General features: G+C 46.3%; 1 protein-coding gene across 1 annotated transcript; it reads right to left on the bottom strand.

Moving 5' to 3' along the window:
* Positions 1–10,371: 10,371 nt before the first annotated feature.
* On the bottom strand, positions 10,372–15,355 carry LOC107509829 (keratin, type II cytoskeletal 6A). The gene is made up of 9 exons (XM_016142671.2): positions 14,757–15,355; positions 13,622–13,836; positions 13,234–13,294; positions 12,978–13,073; positions 12,693–12,857; positions 12,084–12,209; positions 11,055–11,275; positions 10,800–10,834; positions 10,372–10,686 (listed from the first exon to the last, which is right to left on the bottom strand). The coding sequence occupies exons 1-9, from the start codon at positions 15,294–15,296 to the stop codon at positions 10,445–10,447; spliced, it is 1,701 nt and encodes a 566-aa protein (XP_015998157.2). The 5' UTR covers positions 15,297–15,355; the 3' UTR covers positions 10,372–10,444.
* Positions 15,356–15,693: the final 338 nt, after the last annotated feature.

Here is a 15,693-nt window from a genome sequence, read left to right as displayed (position 1 = left end):
GGTGGCTGAGAAAGAGGGGCAAGAAGAGCTCCCGATGTGGGTGCGTGTGAAGGGGGATAGAGAAGAAAAGGCATCTGGGGAGCCCCAGGCCCCTTGGCTTTTATGGGCCTCCAGGAGGGGTGGGGCAGGGCTGATGGAGGCCCCTGATGGCATCACCTAGGCATTCGCCAACCCTGAGCTCACACTCGGGAAATGGGGTAGGAGCCTCTGGTTGGTTCCCCAGCGTCCCTCCCCCACGTGGAAACTCCTTTCCAGTTGCAACTTGATCAACAGACAAATGAGAAGCATGTTAATTGCTTTCAGTCATGTCCTAATCATGCATCTCATAATGGACTTAAAAAACACTGCCTCATTTCTGAACCGCTCTCTTAGGCCTGGGATCAACTCCCTCCTGTCCAAACATCTTGTGTCATTACAAGTGACTGCATTCACTGTTTCCTGTTCCTTTCTACTCCTTAGCTGTGTTTCCCATTCTGGAGCATCCCTCAGCTATTGTTGCTCAGTTCTCCTCCCACCGAGCCATCTCTCCAGATATTGAAAACCCTGCTCCACACTCATCTTTCTCAAGAATCCACCCAGTTTTGATTGCTTCTTTATTTTACTCCTAAGCTTTCATCTCCATTGTGCGATTTTCTGGAATACGAGCATACACGTGCACACGTATGTCCTTTCCACTGCTACACAAGGTGACTCTCAAGACCAGACCTTCTGTCTGCTGTGGAGAGAAACTGTGAGAGTGGAGAGACGGCTTTGAATCCCAGCCCTGCCACGTACTCGTGAGACCTTGGGCCAGTCATGAAACGTCTGAGACTCAGTTTGAGTGTCCGTGAAATGGGGTTTGTAATGAGTATTCACGTGTGACAATGACTTTTGCAATGCCTCAGCCACGTAAGTGCAGAGTAAATGTTTGTTAGATATTTTCTCCTTCTGACACTATCAGGTGAGTAGGAATGAAGTGCCCGCGGTGTGTCCATTCTGTGGCAAGTTCAAAAGAAACATAATGCATCTTTAGCAATGGACTCGTGGTCTTATTGGGAAGACAACACTGAAGTCCCTTAGGTAATTGATGAAAAAGTGGTGGGCTAAAACACTGCCTCCCAGCTCTCTCTGAGGTTGCCTCATTCCTGAAGTCTCCCCGACTGGCTGCTTTTGCTGAGGTCCAGGGTCTCCACCCTCTAATCTTTGGTCAAAAGAGCTCCTGTGGTTACACTGAGTAGAGGCTTTTTTCTTTTTTTCCCTGTTAGTCTTGTTGACTGTGCCCTAATTCCCTCATCAGTCTCAAACTGAGAAGGGTTTTCAAAGCTCCTAGTCTTCCTTTTATCTGCATCTCATCTCCCTGTCTTTACCTCGGGGGAATCAGACAGAGAAATTGTGAAATATTCTTTGATCTTACTGACTTCTTACTTCTTGCAGCGGTTTTGAAGGATGGCAGAGTGAGAGAGGTACTGAAACGTATTTAGTCTCCCCTTCGTGGATAAGGAAACTAAGTCCCTGAATCGTAAATTAAGCAGATTGACATTGCCTAGCTAGTGAAAAGCAGAGCCAAGTCCCGTGGTCTCTCCACACAGGTGTCCTTTCAGATGCACACGGTTAACCAATGGGGTGGCAGACGCTCCCCTGCCTGGAATAGCAGCTTGGGGCTTGGAGTGGAGGTTCTCTGTTGTTTGAGCTATTTCCTCCTTGGGGCAGAGGCCAGGGGTGGGCCTCTCCTCCATTGAGAGATTGTTTGAGAGTCTCAGTTTCCACAGGGAACCTGTGAATCATAGCTTTTGTTGATACAAGCCAAGAGAAAAACAAGAATTCTCTCACCTGGTGGCCAGTGAGTCCAGGTCCTAAATGGGGTGGTGCATGCGTCTGGGGTGGAAAGAATAATTGTCTTTGTTTTTTATACTCCTTGCATGATAATCTTTCTCCCAGAAGAAGGGACACTTGTTTCCTGAGCCATACTGACTAAACCCTTCAGAGCTTCCCATGGAACAAAGGCCAGCAGAAGGTCAAGGCCTGAGGAATGCCTTTGCTGGCATGCCCATGGGAATGGGGGCTGCCACAGCTTTCTCTCATCAAACTTCCCGTGTGGAAGCTTGTTCCAGTCTGCCTTTCCTGGGCCATTACTTTCTTTCCTGTACCCTCTCCTGAGGACCCTACTCCCCAGCATTGCCGTCTCATCTTTTCCCATTTTTGTTTCTCTCACCCATCACCTCTTGTCCGAAGTTGCCCACTTACTTTCTTTTCTGCCTCTTCTCTCTAGTTTTTCCACCTGGACTGTTGTTTGCAAAGCTAGATTGTCTTACTCACTGACCTTGGGGAGATAGATAGAAATAGATGTCTTTTACCTCTCTTCCTCATTCACTCCCTCTTCTGTGAATTTTGACCTTCACTCTGACTTTAATCTTGGTGGAAGATGTCTACATGAATGCCTGACACCCTGGCCTCCCTGAGAGCCTATGTCCCATCCCCTTTAAGACCTCAAAACTTAGAGACTATGAACACTTTCTTTCCTTCTTGCCAAGTCATATTCGTAGTTTTGTTTTTAACATCCTTTATAATTTTACTCAGAACTCACTCCCAAGAAGCCTACTCAGGTTAACTGTCCCCGAGCACTAACCCCTTCACCTGTTCCCTGAGAATGCCTGTGCATGGCTTGCACATCAGTGTATTTTTCCACCTGCTTTGGTTTCCTGGTGGTCAGGTTGTTGGTTTACCTCTGAGGATCAGGGGTGTTCCATAGAGAGAATTGTGGCAGAAGTTTACTTGACACAGGCTGTCTAAGTTAAATAAGAGTTATGTATTCCTTTCTGTTCTCCAAATCTCTTGAGTCTTTCCAACTGTATTGCCGAGTCTGTCTGGGAGGAGTTTTCTTGAGGTTTTGGGGAGCAGTGGATTCAAGCGTTATGGTACGTGCTCTGGTGCCCAAAGCTAGAAGCACCAAACTGTTTGGTTTCTTGTTCCCTGCTCTTCCTGCTCAGAGTGTTTTCTCTCATCCTCAGAGGGACACTGAGGTCCTTGCTGTGGTGGATTTTAAGGAGACTGGGCCAGATGGCAAACAAGGCTGTGGAGGTCAGTGGAGGAGAAGAGGAAGGCATGGGGAAACACCTCCCACGGCTGAGGGAATGGTGGCGGGGGGTGAAGGGGGGAGGTTCACCAAGGAGCTTGACTTCTAACTAGGCCAGTGCCAGAAGAGGGCAGGCTGAGTGGGGGACAGAAGGGATTAGGTAAACCCCTAGAGCAGTATGGCCTGATGCACAAGGGGTTCCTGGGCACAGTGTCTGAGAACCCACTCAGAGCTACTTACTCGTAGTTCCTCAAAAGCTAGAATCCTCCCAGACAGCCCCCTTCTATCTCAGGGAGTCCTTAACGTTAAATAGTAATTAACAAATCATTATTTGTTAATACCTACTGTGTGTCAGGTGTTCACTGCACTAGGCACAGGAGATAGAGCAGTGAATAAATCAGATAGCCCCTTCCCTCCTAGTGCTCATACTGAAAGGAAAATAGTAGCTGAGGCTATTTGTAGGTGCAGTCACACCCCGGCCTCCCAGTTTGCAACTAGGGGCTGATTGTAGAAAAGATACTTCTGTGGTGGTGATACCTGAGACTCCTAACCACAAACACTTTTCAATCTGACTATTCATGCCAGGGCAGAAGAATTCCTCAATATTTGATATCTCTAAGGTGCTGCTCAGCCTGCCCCTATGGGGGTCAGATCCTCCACCTCATGGCTCCCTTTGCTCCTGAATTCAGTGGCAAGAATAGCTCTCCAGAGGGTCTAAATGTGCCAGTTGATTTCAAGAAACTGCAAAGATTCATGACTTGCGACATACTTGCACATGGTCAGACCTTACCTCATCTGCTCCCTTTTACCGCCGACATAACCAGGCATTTCACTCAGGTCCAAATTTGATGGGCAGGTACAGAGTTTTGTGCAAGTGGTCAGGCAACCCTCAAGTCCCCTACAGTCAATTTTAGCAACAAAAGTTTTCATTCAAACTTGTGCTTAAGAGAAACAAGATAAAGCAGCCCCTTCCCTCCAGGGTCAAGTCCTTCAGACACACCCAACAGATATGCACATGCAAAGCACAGAAGCGTGATCATGTACGTCTTAGGAACATTTGCAGAACAATCCACACATGAGCGTGGTGCTGCCTGGGTGCATTAGGACAGAGAAGTGGAGCGAAAGAGTGGAGTCAGTTTTCTAGGGGCCGATGGAGCCTTTAGAGATGGGGACACCAAGAACAAGAATTGTTGAAGTCCTTATAGCCATTTGGTAGCCGAGGCAGAGATCCTGACTCTTTCTGATGCCCACATTTACCCAAAGCCTCCCTCATATCTTAGAGCTTAGTGAGAAAAGCACCACCCTGCCCCACCTGCCTCATTGCCTAGGAAGCAGAACTGGGGCCCCTCCTGGAAGGAGGAGATGGGTACAATGCCAGCATCTCAAGGGCCCTCACAGTGCACCCTCACAGAAAGCGACTGAGGAGATTAAGACGAGAAGATTCTGGGTGCATTTTGGCTATTCATCTCTGACCACTTTAATGACCTCGTTTGTTCCCAGGGTTAGGGCATTTCACCCAGTGTCTAAGGAGCAGCTACACAGGGACACTGATGGGGAGGAAAGTGGAAATGAAATGGGGTACCCCTGCAGCTTGTCCCTGGCAGTGAAGATGTGATTGATCATAGGATGGAAGTTGAGGGCTTTGGAGAACTTTGCTCTCCCTGTTGGCTCCAAGGGCCACATGTCGAGCATACACAAGAGGACGTAACCTCCTGAGCATGGGAGGAGAGGCTGGGGAGCTGGCTTGGTTTAACATTTCTCATGGATAAGTCACAGAGTGAAGCCATTCATGAATACTCAAGACGAGATTGTGTTCATCTGCTGAACGCACACCTACTTTGTCTGTAAAGTTGTGTTTCTGTCTGAAACATCTTGGTGATGCATCATTTACCTGGATGTTTTCACAGACAGAAGCTTCTGGATGTGGGGTTGTGTTTTCCACCATCCTTTGGAGGGCTGGGTCTATAGGCCATCCAGCCTTGGCCTAGGTGTCCTTGCCTCATTCTGGGTTGCCTGATGCCCAGCGGACCTGCAGGCACCAAGTGAGTACACGCTGATGATGAGGATGGTGACACTGACAATGATACTGGGAAACTGAGAGTCATTAAGCTGGCAGTGATCGACTCAAGGTCACTGGAGAATGGGTATGTCTCTGCACTCTGATTTAAGAGGGGTAAACATTCAAAAGCCCAGATACAGAGGAATGAAAAATTAGAGCCCATGATGTTATTATAAAATAATTTGTCTCTTTGAAGAAGGACCCAGCACAGTACTCTTTCAATTAACCAGCTGTTTTTGAATGCACTTAAAACACAATTGATGTGCAGCTTTGCAGGAGGCTTCCAGGGGCAAAACCAGATATATTTATGGAATCTAGTGAGATGAAATAATTTCTACTGAACAGACTGGCACCATGTCTATGATGTAGGTTACAGCTGAACCACCAAGACACCACTCTCACCTCCCTTTCTGGAATGGACCCCACAGGACTCCAACGCCCTCTGCATGATTCCCTCCTCGAGATATTCTGGATACGCTCCCATCAGGCCAATGAGAGACACCAATTCCTTTTAAAGGAACACTTCAAAGTGCTTTTCATTTGCCCCAAGCAACTGGCTTATTAAGCAATAGTTGGCCAATCTGGAGTAAGCCCAGAGACTAATGAAAATGACGAATGAATTGAGAAGTAGGACGTATGAAGAAAGGGAAAAGGCATTATGGTAGAAGACTAATCTGTTTTGTTGTTGTTGTTGTTGTTATAGCAACCAGGGAATACACTTAAACTACAGCAAGAAGAATTCAATTCAGTATCAAAGGGCTTCTATGGTCTAATGATAAACGGAGACATTCTCTCTCCAGAGAAGTCGTGAGATTTCTGTAGATTCTCTCTGGAATGATTTAGACAGTATGATTGTGCAATGAATGGAATTCTTTTGTTTGTTTTGATTCATTTTATTTTCCTGGAGCAAGCATTTAATGTCTCTAAGAAATAAACACCTATACTCTCTGTTTTGGTATGGTTGTTTAGATATTCTGGTATTTTATGGATTTAGTTCTAAAATATGTTTTCCTTACATCTTTCAAAATTTCCCCTAAGCGACACCCACTTAGCCTCTCTGCAGTTGGACTTGTCATCGTTCACTTCCTTTCATACTTTGCACACATTGCCCTTACCTTTTGATTTGTGTGCCTGTGTTTGTGTGTGTGCATGTGTGTGCATGTGCGTGTACGTGTACGTGTGTGTGTGTGTGTGTTTATGAATATAGTTCTGTCTCTGCCAGGTGAAAGGGATTTTTTTCAAGGGTAGGCACATGATTCGGTTGATTCCAACATGCACTTAATAAATGCACATACCTTTTCTCAAATTGTCTGCAGTGTCCAGCATCCAGCTATGCCACAGGTAATTTCACACCGTATTGCTGAGTGACTTTGCCGGGTTGCTGAGTGAAAGAGGGAATAAATGAGCAAATAATGAGTTTTGGAAAATGGTTTTTTGAGATGAAGTAACACAGGCTAAAGACAGTCGTCACCAAGGAATAAACCGGAAGTCAGAGTAGGGAAATAAGACCTCAGAGACTAGTAAAGGCTCTCAGGAAAATAAAAGGCTAAATAAAGGTTGGATGGAGTTTAGAGCTGGGGAAGGAGAGAGCGATAAGCTGTGCCAGCCTGGGCAAAAGCAATTGTTCCTCTTACGCCCAGTATGGGCTGGGATTCTCAAGCTCAAGGCAACACTGCTTGATGTTTGCCTTTAGTGTGTGAGTGTGTCACCGGCTAATGTCATCATCTAGTGGATGCCCCATTTAAGGAGGAGCCCACTCCTGTGTCTGCTCTTTGCCCCCCATGGAGGGTGGCATTTCTACCTGAGGGCAAGCAAAACAAGGAAGGGTTGGAGAGGTGAGAGAAGGCCAGGTCAATCCCTCCTTGTTCTTATCTGCGCCTCTCCCTATAGCCAGAGGGTGAACTGATGGAGCCAGAGTCTGGGCAAGTCCACACCTACCTATCACTGGGGAAGAGCAAGGTTCTGCAAGGAGACAGGTCAGGCCTTGGATCCTGACTCTACTTTTACTCATTACTTAATCATTATAACTGGGATAAAGTTTAACAAGGTGGGAGGGTACAGAAATCAATAATTTTCATGCACTGCCTTTCAGTAATTAGAAAACATTACTGAAAAAGAAAAGTTGTAATTCACAATGCAAAAACTTTAAGATACCTAGGGATACCTAATAGCAACAATAACAACAAAACAAAATGCACAAGAATAACCAGAAAACTCTGAAAATGAACAATGAGTAAGAATTGCTGTATTAGAATCCAACAGAGAATAGAAAGCTTTAGTAATATAATAGTGTGATTGCATGAAGAGATCAGTGGAACAGAAAAGAAAATGTATAAATTCAGCATGTAATGAAAGTAGTATTTCAATGGGGGAAATGAGGGTGTTTATGTTTAAGTAGCAGGAAAGTACCAAAAAAGAAAATAACAGTTACCCAAATTCCCACTCCTCAGAATCAATTACTATTAATATTTTAACTTATTTGCTTTTACTCTTTTTTTTTAAATGTTAACACCTTTTTAATAAAACACATACATAATAAATAAACATAATGTCCTTTAAAAAAATTCATGGCTCAAGTTTTGGCTAAGATGGCCAACCAGTTGGTCCTGCTGTCTCCCTTCCTCAGGATCAATTCTAAGAAATTATAGAAACACATGGAAGGCATAGGTATAAGAAACTACCAATGATGACCACAAAACTGTGAGAACCCAAGGGAGCCCAAGGTTGTTTGAGCTGATTTGCGCAGTGGCAAGTGGGTAGCTGTAGCCCGGAGCTGAGGCCTGAAGTAACACAGAGGGGATGGTTTGGAGGAAAAGGCCTTAAGTTTGATCCTTGCCTATCATCTGTCCCTCTACAATAGAAATCCAGAGAGGCAGCCCAAACCCCAGTGCTCTTGGCTGTAGTTCAATATGAGGGCAGATCTACTTCATTGATAAGGTTTCCAGATGTAGCAAAAAAAAAAAAAAAATACAAGATGTGTAGTTCAATCTGACGAATAATTATTTAGTATAAGTATATTCCATGCAAATATTTATGTATACTTAATTTTTTAAATTGTTTATGTGAAATTCAAATTTAACTGGGTGTCCTCTATTTTGTCTTGGTGGCCTATTCATAAGTGCCTGAGATAGTAATGCCTGCTCTGAGTATCAAGCCTGCTGGCATGCAGTTGACATCTACGGAACTGAGTACTCAGCTGGCCTTCACTCAAGGGTGGTGAGGGAGGCCTGTAGGTGACCTGCTGAAGTGGAGCTTCTCACATGAGTTGGGAGAACCAGAGTCTTAGCCTGGCTCATTGGAAGTTTCCCTCTCAACTTTTAAGATTTTGTACGTCATGGCAGTTCCTTGCCATGCCCTTGACCTCAAACTCTGTTTCTGCCATGCCCTTGACTTCAAACTCTGCAGTTGTATGATAGAAAAGTAGAGAAGTCACTAATCCTCAAAATTCTCCCCCTGCTCCAAGCTTCTTCCCAGTGACCCGCTCAGCAGCAAGACCCTTGCCCACCTTCAGATAACCATAAAATAAGGCTCGACTGCAACTTGATTTGTGAGAGTCTCTGCCATGGTTTTAACTTATCAAAATGTTATTATAACCGAGTTGGTTATTGTTGTTCTTCTGGAAGTTTTCCTTGCTTTTTATTCTTTTGCATACAGGTAAGACTGGGAATAGAATGTCTGATTAGCTAGAATAAGCTTGTGACAACATGACCTGAAAGACAGTGCATTTCTGTCTAAAAGTCTTTCGACTTTTATATGACCCTGACGCTGATATCTCGGAAGATTCGAATGAACCCCAACTTCTATTTTTGCTAGTCAAAATTTATATATAAATTTACACTGAAAATGGTTTTTGGATATCCTGTCACGAAGGAGAATGTTCCTAGCCAGAACGACCTCCATGTTAATCTGAGTGTCATCTGTCAACATGGAACATCTTTCAATCTCCTTTTTTGCTTCAGAACAAAGTCTCTAACCAATATTTTTGGAGATTTTATTAATTTATTTTATCGACTTTTTTTTGACAGCTTCATTTAATTTAAAAGTTATGGAGGTATAATTTACAGATAGTCAAATCGACTGTTTTTAAGTGTATAGTTCTACGAACTATAGTTCTATGGCTTTTGTTAAAAGAAATTCTTTGGTGGAATCTAAGTATCTTTGGGTGCAAAGGAAATGTATTCAACTTTTTTAGCACTACATGGCTTTGTTAATTCATCCACCATAATCTGGGGATATTTCTTTTCTGTACCAATTGGTCTTACTGATATATCTCAGAGTTATATCAAAGCAACAACTTAGTGGCAAGTATTTATTATTATAGAGAGAATCAAGCATTTTGCCTTCCTATCAACTGGACTCTGTTCCGCTTCATCAGTTCTGTGTTTCCCTGGTAGGGGTTGTGGGTTGTGGGGGGGGGGGTCTCAGGAGTCTCAGAGAGAAGTGTGAGGACCAAGCCAACAAATGATGGAGCTGGAAAAGCAAAAACCCTCAGTAACGAGATTATACTAATCCAGCTTCCAGGATCCTTGCTTCCCTTTTTTTCCCTTAAGCTTTTAAAAAGACTCTATTTCGAGAAAGAGCCTTGAGTGGCAGAGGGCTGAATACTTGTTGGTAATCTACCACCTACAGTATAAATAAATTTCACAAAATGTTGACTGACAGAGTTGGGTATGAAGCAGAGTAAGTTATCAGTGGGACTGAGAGATGGTTCTCCAAAGAAAAAAATCTTTGTACAAAACCATAAAGTTTCAGAACCAATACGTGATCAGCAATACAATCTAACACAGACTCTTTATATTAGAAATTTGCTTTATTGCACACAACAAAAGAAAGCAAAGAGAGCAGAGAAAGACATTGCAGAGATGTAACTCTTACATGACAGCATTATGTCAATACCATTAAGGGACACTGAGTAGAAGATAACTTATTTCTCCTATGGAGAACTACAGGGTGGAATTATAATGGGCAGGATATTTAACATCAAAAGGAAAATTCCTCATTTTGATGCATGATACAGATCCAGTTTCAGTTTACGGGGGTGGGGGGTGGGGGTGGGTGGTTAGAGAACATTTTCTTCCAAGAATTATGGCAGCCTGATATAACTGATAATAAGATGGAAACATCAAAATGTTGTCTCTAGGTCCTTGTGACACTGATGATTTACCTTCTTATGGTAAGTAATGGAAGCTCAGATCCAGCAGGTATAAACAGAGGAAATGAAGAACTAGCAACTAGCTTAAGTCAAGACACCAATAGAAGTTGGAGGCAGGAGAGAGGAAGCAACATGAAGAGAGGGCTGAGACAATGTGGAACCGAGTGCCAGTCGGAGGACTTCAGTGCCTGTAGCTCTTCCTGCTGGAGGATGAGGTGGTGGTGTATTTGATGGTGGAACTGCTGCCCCCAGCAGAGCTGAGGCCACTTCCAATGCCTCTGCCACTGCCAGAACTGAAGCCACCTCCAAGGCTGTAACTGCTGCCTCCGCCCAGGCCCAGGCTGCTGCCTCCGCCCAAGCTCAGGCCACTGCCGACACCGCTGGCACTGCCATAGCCACCGGAGACGGTGGACTGCACCACGGCTGTGGAGGGGAGAAGAACAAGGACGCACAACACATGGTGAGCTCATTCTGCCAGCCCGCGTCCAGTCAGAAGAGAACAAGGGCAAGGCGAGGAGACAAGCAAAGATACTTACAGATGTTGACTGGTCCAACGCCTTCCCCACTCAGCCTAGGAAGGAGGAAACACAGTTGACCATGAGATCTCAGAGAGCCACTATGGGCCCAGCGGGGGAAGCCTCCATGTGAGGCCAGCCCATGGAGAAAGTGACTTTTCAAAGGTTCTCTCCGAGTAACAATCATGGCCATGACTCGAGGACTCTAAACTTGTGCTCATTGGCTGGACGTTATGGAGAAGCAGCCAGATGTTTGAGGGGGTTGTGAGTACTCACCGGCACTCCTCGCCCTCCAGCAGCTTGCGGTAGGTGGCGATCTCCACGTCCAGGGCCAGCTTGACATTCATCAGCTCCTGGTACTCCTTCAGCAGCCTGGCCATGTCCTGCTTGGCCTTCTGCAGGGCGTCCTCCAGGCCGGCCAGCTTGTTCTTGGCGTCCTTGAGGGCCAGCTCCCCACGCTGTTCAGCGTCGGCAATGGCGGCCTGCAGGCTGGCGCACTAGAGGGGGAGATAGGCAGAAGAGCTTGTAATCCACTCGTCCTGAGGAGACTAACCGTGGTCCTCTGTTTCTGGTGAGGAAGAGTTCCAGAGCCCAGATTGTGTGGGAAGGGCTCCATGACTCTTTTTGTCCAGTCATCATGCATTCTGCAAACCCTATCTACTCTGGAAGCCACTTGAGAAATCCTGTGTTCCATGTGTTAGTCACCTCGTGTGAGGCTGTGGGGACAGACTGCTGGACGACACTACGGAGGACAATGAGAGAAATGCACCCATGGGCTTGTTTTGAATCTTTACAGTATGTGATAATCTCATGTGCCTGCCACACTGACTTATATAAAACTGAACACATTCTCAGTAAGGTGATGACTGTCCTCCACCTCACATTTGTGGGTGACACTGGTCTTTGTCCTGTATCTTGGCTTGACCGTCTTTTTTTCATGGCTGAATCTCTAGCAGATTGCAGCAAACTTTCTCACACTCTCTGGCCTGACTTTGCTTTCTCAACTTGTTTCTTTTACACCCAAATCAACTGTTCCTCTCATATAATCTCGAGCCCCTAGACTATGAGTTCACAGATTGGACCGGGGAAGGACCCCCCCGCCCCCCGTGCCCACATTTTTGTCTCATGCTCTCAGGTCGGGATCCATCTCTCGCACTTGTGAGAACTCACTAAGGTAGCAACTGCATGCTCTGCTGCTCTTCTTGCTGTTGCCTCAATTCCCACAAATTACCCAAATGATGGTTGAGGACGGCCTGGTGGTCTGGAAAGGGAATGATGCTTTTCCCTGCATAGACCCCACCGTACCTGTTTCTTGACATGGTCGATCTCAGATCTCAGCCTCTGGATCATGCGGTTGATCTCAGCAATCTCCTGCTTGGTGTTGCGCAGGTCGTCCCCATGTCTTCCGGCGGTGATCTGCAGCTCCTCATACTGTAGTCCAGAGAGAAAGAAGGTGAGGTATATGGGCTTTCATGTGCTAACGGTGACATTCACTCTCAATCAGGCATTTAGTAAACTTGAACCTAATGGCTTCCCCACAAGATATTTTAGGAAACATTGATGTTGCAAGGTCATTGGATACTATACATTGACCTCAGACCATTCTCGTTATGGTGGGACCACTGACTGTCCAGTTTTCTTCAGAACCAGCAATGCTCTGCACTATGTTTCTATGAGCCAGAACCGGGGTGAAGTTAAAGCAACGCTCACTAGTTTTCTTCTACGTCAGCATTCCTCTCACATTGGGTTTCTTTGACTGACTAGACTTGCACATGAATTCTGTGATTGTCTGGTCTATCGGGGCAGGGTACACATTCTGTGAGAGGACCCAGCTCCCTCGAAGTGGATTGCCCAGTGAAGACTGTGGCCTTGCTGGTCTTCAGGAACGCCTCAGCCACTGCACACCATGCCCACCTTGGTCTGGTACCAGGACTCGGCCTCAGCCCGGCTCCTCTGAGCGATCTCCTCATATTGAGCTTTGACCTCGGCGATGATGCTGTCCAGGTCCAGGTTGCGGTTGTTGTCCATGGAGAGGACCACAGAAGTGTCTGAGATGTGGGTTTGCATCTGAGCCAGCTCCTGCAGAACGTATGACTGTCAGATCTCCTTCTGTGACATTTACAGAGTTCCCAGCCCTGAGACCATCCACCCGTCACAGAACCACATTAGAGCAAATACAAGGGAGGTGGATATGCTTACTGCCTCATAGAAGGCTCTCGTGAAGTTGATCTCATCCATGAGAGCATCGACCTTGGCTTGTAGTTCAACCTTATTCATGTAGGCAGCATCCACATCCTGGGAAATAAGCCAACAACGTGGAGTGAGCTGAGCCCTTCTTCCCATCTGCCCATCTTCTTAACCTGCCCACCTATTGTCTTCTCAAATGCGGGAGGAGACACAGAGTCGTCTCCTTCTACAAAGATCTTACTTCCACCCCTGATCTTACTCAACTCACCTTCTTCAGAGTCACAAATTCATTCTCTGCTGTGGTGCGCTTGTTGATTTCATCTTCATATCTAGAATGAGAAAGAGATAAGATGTCATTGAGTCAGTGGTGAAGACGATCCAGAAAAGGCAGCCTGGGACCCGCTCTTTGTATAATGGATATGCCCACATTGAGCTTTCCTGCTGATAGCCTACAGGACGAATTTTGTAGTCCCTAGGTTGTTTTCTTCTTTCCTCTCTCCTGGGCCCATATGGCCTTTTTCTATTCTTTGGGGTTTGTTTTCAGGCAACAATCGTGATTTTCATTTTCTTGGATATTTTTTACTAGCAAATCATGCTCACATCTGCTCTTGAGGTGTGTGCTTCAGGAAACCGAGCCCATTTGTCTTTTCACTCACTTGTTCTTGAAGTCCTCCACCATGTCCTGCATGCCCCTGAGCTCCGAGTCCAGGCGTCCTCTCTCTCCGACGATACTGTCCAGCTGTCTCCTGAGGTTGCTGATGTACTGCTCGAACAAAGGCTCCAGGTTCTGCCTCACAGTCTTGGTGCCCTGCTCCTGCAGCAGGGTCCACTTGGTGTCCAGGACCTTGTTCTGCTGCTCCAGGAACCGCACCTGGATGAAGGAAGGAAGGAAGGAAGAGATTTGAGTTGTCAGGTCCCCGAGCATGCTTGGTCACCATGATGCTGGGCTACCACAGAGCATGTGTAGAGCCTCAGGCCGGCAGCCTTGCCCCCCAAAGTGTTGTCCTTCACACCCCACAGATTTCACTGGCAAAGTCTCCCCATGGGCCTTAAGGTGCTCACCCTCTATGTTTTGAAGGCTATCAGTGACTTTCAACGTTTCTTTTCTTTCTCTTGACAAGCACAGTCCCTAATCTGGTTCAAAACAGTATTTTTCTGATATATTACACCAAGCCTTTTTCTTTTAGATAGTACCTCAGGCAAAAGAACGTCAAATATCTAGAATGGAATGATTAAATTTCACTCTTATTAATGGTTGGATTCTAATCTCACTTTCCAGTTAGTGCAGCAGTCTCCTCTAAAACGGACTTTCTTATTGGGCCCTATCTGGTTCCACAAACTTAGTATTTCAATGGAAATGTGTTCTGAGTCTTTTTCTTTAATCCAACAGGAATCCTTTTCTTTTCTCTTTTTTCTTTTACTTTTTTCCCTCTTGCCCAGAGCCCAGAGCCCAGAGCAGTTTTCTACTGGAATTTTTTTTTAGCTCTTCGATTCCTCAGATGGTAAAGCTAACCCATTCCATTTTCTCATTGCCTATTTTTCTTTCCTTTAGGGTTATCAAAAGTTGAAAAATCTTCCTAGGCAGGAGGAATGAGGAACATTTAGTAAATGTAGTAGTTCTAAAAGATTTGCATCACCTGTCTGTGGCCAACATGGAGCCAACCTGGCATCCCGGTGGGGAGCCAGTCTGTGTCTGTCTCCCTCTGCTCATTCTCCCCCTGGTAGGATATCAGTGGGTTCCCTAGTCTGGGGACTCAAAAATCCCAGGGCAGGCAGCTTCTCCCGACTCACCTTGTCGATGAAGGAGGCGAACTTGTTGTTGAGGGTCTTGATCTGCTCGCGCTCCTCAGTCCGCACCCGCTGGATGGTGGGGTCGATTTGCAGGTTCAGAGGAGTGAGGAGATTCTGGTTGATCGTGACCTCTTGGATGCCTCCGGGGGGGCACACAGGGAAGCCAGAGCCCCCATAGCCACCAGCAAAGCCAGCTCCGCCGCCGAGCCCAAAGCCGCTAGAGGCTGCACCGCCGAAACCAAATCCGCTCCCGGCTCCAGCTCCGTAGCCAAAGGCCCCTCCGACTCTGCCGCCATATCCTCCACCGATGGCACAGCTGCCCCCTCCGATGGAGATCCTCTTGGAGCCCCCCAGGCCATAGAGGCTGCGGCTGCCAAAGCCAGCTCCTCCACACACTCCACCGAGGCCACCACTGCCCCTCGAGCGGGACACGGAGACGCTGCTGAAGCCAGAGCGGGAGACCCCAGGGACTCGGGCTGAGCTGGCGCTGAAGCCACGGCGGCTGCTGCTCTGGGTCCTCACGGTGGATTTGCTAGACATGGTTCCTGAAGATGCGAAGGCTGGAGAAGGCGTGAGAGGCTGGAGGGTAGAGCTGAGAGGAGCAGATGTGGGAGATGAGCTTCCCGCAGCAGTTTATATGTAGTGAAAATGGGCTGGGCGCAGTCCTGGAAGGTGAGCTTGCAGATTGGGAAGGGCTGGGCTTTACAAATAGTGAGATCACATCTGGATTGTTAGAAAAGTTATGAAATATGAAGGTTGTATTTTGGCTTCCTTAGTCAGGGCATATTTTCTTGCCTTCCAGCTTTGACTTGATCTCGGTACAATAAGACTATTCTCAATTCACTGAACTAAGAGTTAGTCACTACTTAAACAAAGGTTCTTCCTTTTATGCTGTGTATCAGAAGATACCCAGTGTTCTCTCCAACCTACTATTTCA

Source organism: Rousettus aegyptiacus, unplaced genomic scaffold, assembly GCF_014176215.1.
Source record: "Rousettus aegyptiacus isolate mRouAeg1 unplaced genomic scaffold, mRouAeg1.p scaffold_m13_p_2, whole genome shotgun sequence".
NCBI classification, from domain to species: Eukaryota; Metazoa; Chordata; class Mammalia; order Chiroptera; family Pteropodidae; genus Rousettus; species Rousettus aegyptiacus.
The sequence above is the reverse complement of the archived record's forward strand: the minus strand, read 5'-3'. Positions and strand labels throughout refer to the sequence as shown.